Below are 7,244 nucleotides of genomic sequence, written 5' to 3' on the forward strand. Positions count from 1 at the left end.
CGGCGTGTGCATCTCTGCGATGCTGGGCGTGGGTGTGGTGTGAAGGGGAAGATGTGTGTCACTGTGTCTGTGGGGGTCCTGCCTCTGAGCCACCCCCAGCCCATCCTCCTCCCCCAGTTCGATGGCTCCCTCCCAGACAGTGGCCCTGCCCCTTCCCTCCTCTCCCTCCCAACTGTTCTCTGCAGGGGGTGGGGGGAGCTGGTGCTGCCGCCCCCCCTCCCCATCCAGGCCCCATAAATAGCAGCAGAGCTAGAGCCGGAGCTGGCGCCAGCGGCTGGAGCAGCAAGGGAGTCGGGGCCAGGGCCAGAACCAGAGAGAGGACCCCCGCAGCTAGAGCCCAGGTGAGCCTCCCCTTCCTCCCTAGCCCAGCCCTGCCCTGCCCAGCCCAGCCTGATCCAGCCTCTGTAACAACATCTCCCCCAGCCCCCAGAGAAGTCTCCGGTCCTGCCTGACCCCCTCACTACCGCACGTCCTTGCCCATCTCAGGGGACCTACAAGAACCGGAGACTGGGGCTGGAAGGCAGAGTCCCCGGCAACCCAGACCCTCCCTCACAGACCCAGAAAGTCACATGCTGTGGGGAGGGGCTCCCCAGCCAGAGAGGGGTCCCAGTTCAGAGGGAGGTACCTACAGGAGCTGTCACACCCTCCTGGAGACAAACACACGACAAAGGGACAGACACACAGGGTGGGCACAGTCAGACACACAAATGCACACTCGCTGGGAGAAGCAGGACACAAGATCAGACAGCCTCACCCTGAGACGTGGACAGACACAGATAGATGAACTGACCGGCCGTGAACTCGGACCGGCGTACCCCTGCCTGCTGCTGCCCGAGGCTTGGTACCACTGCTGGGGGAGGGTGGCGTACGTGCATCCCACAGACAGCATGGAGGGGGCCGCAGCTCCCCAAAAATCTCGTCGCTAAGAGACAGTGCTAGTGCTGCCAAGAAGTGTGAGAACGGGGCGGGGGGGGGGGGCGGGGAGGAAAGCGAGAGTTGTCATAGTGGGAGCCCCTGCCAGGAACCTGGAGGAGCCCCTGCCAGGAACCTGGAGGAGCTTTCAGCAGGGACAGGGCTCTGCCTCTAACTCCCCGAGCCTGCCGCCCCTCCTGCCCCATCAGCCACCTAGAAGGTGAGTCGCCGGGAGGTACACAGGGACAGCCACCAGGGTACCTTCCGCCCTGCCTGCTCCTGCCCACTGCAGCTCCATTCCTGAGACCCATCCTCTTCAGACCTCCGGGGGCCGATCCACCCCTTCCCCACCCCCTTGCCTCAGTTCATCTCCCTCCTGCCAAGACTGAGTGCAGCACTGGCTCAAACATCAGCTGGGAAATAGCAGAAGGTGCTGAGGTGGATAAAAGTGTGGATCAATCGATGGCCTAGGAGCCAAAGCTGCCAGGAACCCCACCCCCTGCCCTCTAGCCCTGCCCAGCCCCATCCATGCACACTAGGCCGGAAGGGGTGACAGAAGAGCAGGGCTGTGCAGGACTGGGAGGCTCAAGGCCTCTGTCCACTCCCGCTCAGCGCTCCAGGGGAGGCCAAGCCCAGAGAGGGCAGAGGAAACAGGAGGTCCCTGAGGTCCAGGGCGTCAGGAAGCAGGGTGAGGGAGGGTGGGGCCCAGGCTCCCAGAAGACAGACTCCCTCCCCTGGCGTGCATTCCCTTTCCAGTGTCCACACTGTCTGCTCTGTCCCCACAGCGACATGTCGAACCCTGAGATGGAATGGGTGCCTGAGCCCTCAGCCATGACACTGGGGGCCTCTCGGGTGGAGCTTCGGGTCTCCTGCCACGGCTTGTTGGACCGAGACACACTCACCAAGCCCCACCCTTGCGTGCTGCTCAAGCTCTACTCTGAGGAGCAGTGGGTGGAGGTGAGAGGGGGTCTTTCCTTCACTGACCTCCTGGCTGGGGAGGAAGTGGACTGGGTGGGGGCAACAAAAACCTCACAAGGGAATGTGAGGACCCCAAGGGGCCTCTTCCAGGCCGTGTGGGTAACCTTGAGAAGGGTGTGCCATCGCTGCAAACACAAACCTTTTCACAACATCTAAATCCCAGCATTCCAGCAGGTCCTGAGACGGCCCCACAGACAGTGGTGCTGCTCCCAGGGGCCTTATGAGAGCCCCAGAGGGCTGGCAGTCTAGTGAGCGGGCAGCCCCCTGTGCCCAAGAGTTCAGTTGAGGGAGGGAAGAGCTAGCCGCAGGGGTTGTGCAGCCCAAGGAAAGCTGGCATGACGGGTGGTCTGGGGCTGGGAAAGTACCTGGGTTCCCAGAGGACCCTCGCCCCCGTCACAGGTGGAGCGCACAGAGGTGCTGCGCTCCTGCTCCAGCCCGGTCTTCTCCCGGGTGCTGGCCCTCGAGTACTTTTTTGAGGAAAAGCAGCCCCTGCAGTTCCACGTGTTTGACGCCGAGGACGGAGCCACCAGCCCCAGCAACGACACCTTCCTGGGCTCTACAGAGTGCACCTTGGGCCAGGTCTGCATTCCCATCCTGCCCCACCCCCATCAGCGTCCACCCCTGAAATCCAAAATAACGGAGTGCATGAACTCTGGAGGCAGTTTCGTTTTGGGCTCGGGCCCCATCTCCGCCATTCACTGTCTGCGTCACCTTGGGCAGGATGCTTAACCTCTCAGAGTCTTAGTTTCCTCATCTAAACAGTAGCGGGTCACAGTGCCTACCTTAAGGCTGCTGTAGAAATGAAGTCCAACCCTAGCCCAGTTGGCACTTACTACCTCTGTCCCTTATTACCCCTGGCCAAGGCAGGTGGGGCATCACAGCTGGGTCTCCCTTCACCTCCATCCCCAGATTGTGTCACAAACCAAGGTCACTAAGCCACTGCTGCTGAAGAATGGGAAGCCTGCGGGCAGGTCCACCATCACGGTAGGCAAGGTCACCTGCACTCACCCTTGGGCGGGGCATTCAAGGCCCCTGCATGGACATCCATGGTGACATCATGCCCATGATTGGCTCCCACTTAAGGGAAAGGGCATAGGGTGGCCCTCGTGGTAGGGGGGTAGGGGGGAGTCCTGCCACTTGTGCTCCCCTTGCAGATTGTGGCTGAGGAGGTGTCTGGCACCAACGACTACGTGCAGCTCACCTTCAGAGCCCACAAGCTGGACAACAAGGTTGAAACCCCCGAGCCCAGGCCCCAGGGTCGCAGCCCTGCTCCCTCCTCGGTGTTAGCCATCTCCCCCTGCACGCCTCACCAGGCTCATGGGCCTTTCCCCCCATGTCCCCAGGATCTGTTCAGCAAGTCTGACCCTTTCATGGAGATCTACAAGACCAATGAGGACCAGAGTGAGCAGCTGGTCTGGAGGACTGAGGTTGGTGCCTGGGGGTCTGGGAAAAAAGGGAGGAAGAGCAGAGTAGGGAAACCTAGAGAGGAGATGACTGGCTCTCTGGTACCTCTCCAAGGTGGTGAAGAACAACCTGAACCCCAGCTGGGAGCCATTCCGCCTGTCCCTGCACTCCCTATGCAGCTGTGACATCCACCGGCCTCTCAAGGTGAAGCTCGCCCCAAGCAAGGGCAGCCTACTGAAGCACCCAGCCTGTATCTGGGGCCTTCCCCCTGAGTGTAGCAAGCCCCCCCTCCCCCATGAGATAAGATCTTCCCACTGTGGGGCAAAGAAATGGTCACAGTTCAATGTCCCTACATGTGTACCTTTTATCAGAAGCCAAAGTCCCTGCCAGATTGAGCCAAAGAACACAGTCACAGCAGATGGCCTCTCTGAGCAGGTTGAGTTCCTCTTTCGGGACCTAGGAACTGTTAGCCCCCACCTCCCTGAGCCCCTGCCCCTGCCCCAGGAACCATCGCTGAGCCTCCCTGACCCTGACTGCCCCCTGCCTTCACAGTTCCTGGTGTATGACTATGACTCAAGTGGGAAACATGACTTCATTGGAGAGTTCACCAGCACCTTCCAGGAGATGCAGGAAGGAACGGCAAATCCTGGACAAGAGGTGTCACAAAGATCCTCCCAGGAGGCCCCCCCAAGATCCCTGGGAAAATCCTGGGGGTGACACTGAAGAGGCCACTGTATGTGATGGGAGTTGCGGAGTGCAGAAAGCCCCCAGGCTCAGACTAAGGAATGGGCCATGGAGGCCTTGCTCTGGGTGGCTCTGCTGGAAGGGGAATGAGGGGTCTCCTGATGGAACTGTGACCTGGGCTTTTGGGGTATGTGGGGTCTAGAGGCAGTGGGACTGCATCAACCCCAAGTATCGGGACAAGAAGAGGAACTACAAGAGCTCGGGGACCATAGTGCTGGCCCAGTGCACGGTAAATCCCGGTGCCGGCCTCCAGCCCTGCCCCAGGCCTGAGCCCCACTGCAAGCTCACATTCAGCTCTTCCCTTGCCTCTGGGAACTGAAAACCCTTGTCCTATACCACTGCCAACTTCAACCTCAAAAACTCTAGTTCCTCCACTTCCCCCACAAGCCCCACCTAGCTCCCTCCTCAAAGGACTATCCCTTCACCTTACCTCTCCTGCTTCCATCAGGTGGAAAAGGTACACACCTTCCTGGATTACATCATGGGTGGCTGCCAGATCAGCTTCACGGTAAAGGCCCAGGGGTGGGGACATAGGCAAGAGGGGGGGCTAAGCTCATAGTGAACAGAAGGAGCCCAGAATCCTCTCTGCCCTACTTAGGACTCTCATGACCTTAGCATTGTCACCTTGTACCCCCTCACCCCCCCCCATGAAGATGTTCCCCGTGGGCTTGCCCAGATTTACCTCAGTCCCCTACAGACTCTAGCTCTGGCCTAGCCTCCTTGTTGGCTCTCAAGGATGGAACAAGTCCCTTTTCCCATCACCACCAGGTGGCCATTGACTTCACAGCCTCCAATGGGGACCCAAGGAGCAGCCAGTCCCTACACTGCCTCAGCCCGCGCCAGCCCAACCACTACCTGCAGGCCCTGCGTGCAGTGGGAGGCATCTGCCAAGACTATGACAGGTAGAGGTGGGGGGCAGGGGTGGGGACACAGGCAGGGAGGCCTTGCCCAGTAGGCCCTACAGCCTTTCCTTCTCCCCAGTGATAAGCGGTTCCCAGCGTTTGGCTTTGGGGCTCGAATCCCTCCCAACTTCGAGGTAGGCTGGGTGCCAAGAGAGGGGACGAGCCGGTGGGGGAGTGAGACTGGGGGAGTGAGACAGAAAGGAGCGATCTCCTTGCTGTTCTCACCTTATCCTCACAGGTGTCCCATGACTTTGCTATCAACTTTGAGCCTGAAAATCCTGAATGTGAAGGTAAGAGGGAAGGTTCCCACCAGCAGCCTGACTTCTTCTGCCCAATTCCCCCAGCCCTCCACCCCTCCACACAGCTTACCGCATACTCCCTGCACCCCATGCCAGAACACAGACTGCATTCCCACAGGCCCAGCTCCCTCCCCCTTTACCGATCCAGGGCCTGTCTTCCTTTGGTAAGACTTCTAGACCCTGGCCCAGCATCTAGCATCCAATGGCCCCAGTGCCTGGACCATCCAACCCTCCTACTTACTGAGGAACTAGTGGGGGATGGGGCAGGACACCTCCTTGCTTTAAGGGGTGCCGGGAAGGGCTCTCTGCTAACCTCTGACAGCCTCACTTCTGCCCACAGAGATCTCAGGGGTCATCGCCGCCTACCGTCGATGCCTGCCCCAGATCCAGCTCTATGGCCCCACCAACGTGGCCCCCATCATCAACCGCGTGGCGGGGCCAGCCCAGCGGGAGCAGAGCACTGGCCAAGCCACGGTGAGGAGAGGAAGCAGGCAACCGGGTTCTGCCCAGGGGTCCTCCAGTGAGGCCAGGGCCAGGGCCTGGGCCTGGGCTTGGGGCAGGTGCCAAGGCCCTTCCACACAGAGCCTACCCTTCCTTCTCTCCACCTGTCCTCAGAAATACTCGGTGCTGCTGGTGCTCACAGACGGCGTGGTGAGTGACATGGCCGAGACCCGCACTGCCATCGTGCGCGCTTCCCGCCTGCCCATGTCCATCATCATCGTAGGCGTGGGCAATGCCGACTTCACCGACATGCGGCTGCTAGATGGTGATGACGGCCCCTTGCGCTGCCCCCGAGGGGTGCCCGCGGCGCGAGACATCGTCCAGTTCGTGCCCTTCCGGGACTTCAAGGATGTAAGACCCTACACCCTCACCCAACAGGGCTCCTCAGCTCCTCATATCCCCAAATCTGACCCGGTTCTCCCAATGAGTGGGTGTCCTGAGAAGGACGCTGGAGCCCAGCTGGCCGTTCCGAAGCCACGCCCATATGACCCCGCCCCTTGCACTCAGACTCCTAACCGCGCCCACGACCCCCCTTGCAGGCCGCACCCTCTGCGCTGGCTAAGTGCGTCCTGGCTGAGGTGCCCCGGCAGGTGGTGGAGTACTACGCCAGCCAAGGCATCAGCCCTGGAGTGCCCAGGCCCTGCACGCCGGCCACGACCCCCAGCCCTAGCCCGTGACTTCTTCCCAACGGACTGACACTCCCTCAGCCTCTCAGTGAGTCCTGGGGGCCCAAAGGTATGGACACTAGGGGGTGCAAGCTGGAGCTTGGTGGAGCCCGTTTTGGCCAGGTGTGGTATAGAGAGGGATGCTTATGACTATCCCACCCTCTCCCAGGTGCCTCTCCTGACCCTTGTGACTCCAGTGATCATTGCCTCTCCCTCTTGGATCAGCTGTGCCCCCTGAATCCTGGAAGCCAGTGGAGAACCCTGCCCCATCTCTCCAGGCCCCATAGCTGTCAGCCTAGTGGCCCCTCAATGACTCTTCAGTGATCCTGACTTTCTGGCCATTAATAAAGGGAACCACTCCTAGCGCCTCAGGCTCTAGCCATTATGTGTCAGATACCCATTGAACCGTCTGTAGTTCCCACAAACACCATTAAGAAATGAAGACCAGCACCTTTCAAAAACTGGGCCAGAGCTCATCAGACAGCCAGATGCCTCTAGTTTTACCCCAACTATTTACCAGTGAGATCTGAGGAACCCTGATCCTCATCTCCAAACCCCAGGGGGCCCAGGCACCATGGGGGTTAATCACTGGGTGGGGAACATAATAAGGGGCTGTCAAGGGGGCAGGCTAATGCCTTTTTACAGCTGTCTCCAGAGAAGCCCAGCTGAGTGCCCAGGGGCTGAACTCCAGCCCCCACACAGCTGTGGAGTGGGGCCCAGAAGGGGTGTGTGGGGACTGAAGGAGGGCAGCGGGTCTGCTAGTGAATTGTGAATACAAAGGGGGCATTTAAGGTCTGAGCTGCCTGGTTTTCCTGGTGTGTAAATGTGTGTGTGTGTTT

At 60.0% G+C, this 7,244-nt stretch overlaps 1 protein-coding gene across 3 annotated transcripts; it reads left to right on the forward strand.

Annotated features, from left to right (window-relative positions):
* Nucleotides 1-241: 241 nt before the first annotated feature.
* Nucleotides 242-6,970, forward strand: CPNE6 (copine 6). Of its 3 annotated transcripts, none has more exons than XM_045841084.1 (17): nt 242-341; nt 1,698-1,869; nt 2,290-2,469; nt 2,800-2,874; nt 3,045-3,119; nt 3,234-3,317; nt 3,409-3,498; nt 3,847-3,951; nt 4,181-4,267; nt 4,487-4,546; nt 4,807-4,940; nt 5,020-5,074; nt 5,179-5,230; nt 5,580-5,713; nt 5,855-6,091; nt 6,280-6,475; nt 6,575-6,969. In XM_045841084.1, exons 2-16 carry the CDS (start codon nt 1,702-1,704, stop codon nt 6,415-6,417), a joined length of 1,674 nt encoding a protein of 557 aa, XP_045697040.1. In that variant the 5' UTR covers nt 242-341; nt 1,698-1,701; the 3' UTR covers nt 6,418-6,475; nt 6,575-6,969. The 3 variants fall into 3 exon arrangements, with proteins under 3 accessions (XP_045697040.1, XP_045697041.1, XP_045697039.1); XM_045841085.1 differs by lacking the exon at nt 242-341 and adding an exon at nt 1,060-1,132 and having other exon boundaries at nt 6,280-6,454; nt 6,575-6,970; XM_045841083.1 differs by lacking the exon at nt 242-341 and adding an exon at nt 1,061-1,132 and having other exon boundaries at nt 6,575-6,970.
* Nucleotides 6,971-7,244: the final 274 nt, after the last annotated feature.

The sequence above is a fragment of the Phyllostomus hastatus genome, unplaced genomic scaffold (assembly GCF_019186645.2).
Source record: "Phyllostomus hastatus isolate PE091 unplaced genomic scaffold, TTU_PhHast_1.1 phas_contig_348, whole genome shotgun sequence".
In the NCBI taxonomy this organism is placed as follows: domain Eukaryota; kingdom Metazoa; phylum Chordata; class Mammalia; order Chiroptera; family Phyllostomidae; genus Phyllostomus; species Phyllostomus hastatus.

What these genes read in the sequence shown, in the direction of transcription:
- CPNE6 (XM_045841084.1), top strand. Translation starts at nt 1,702, where the DNA reads ATGTCGAACCCTGAGATGGAATGGGTGCCTGAGCCCTCAGCCATGACA. An exon ending in AGCTGGTCTGGAGGACTGAG is followed by an intron (nt 3,318 to 3,408) that starts GTTGGTGCCTGG and finishes TACCTCTCCAAG; the next exon opens with GTGGTGAAGAACAACCTGAA. An exon ending in ATCTGCCAAGACTATGACAG is followed by an intron (nt 4,941 to 5,019) that starts GTAGAGGTGGGG and finishes CCTTCTCCCCAG; the next exon opens with TGATAAGCGGTTCCCAGCGT.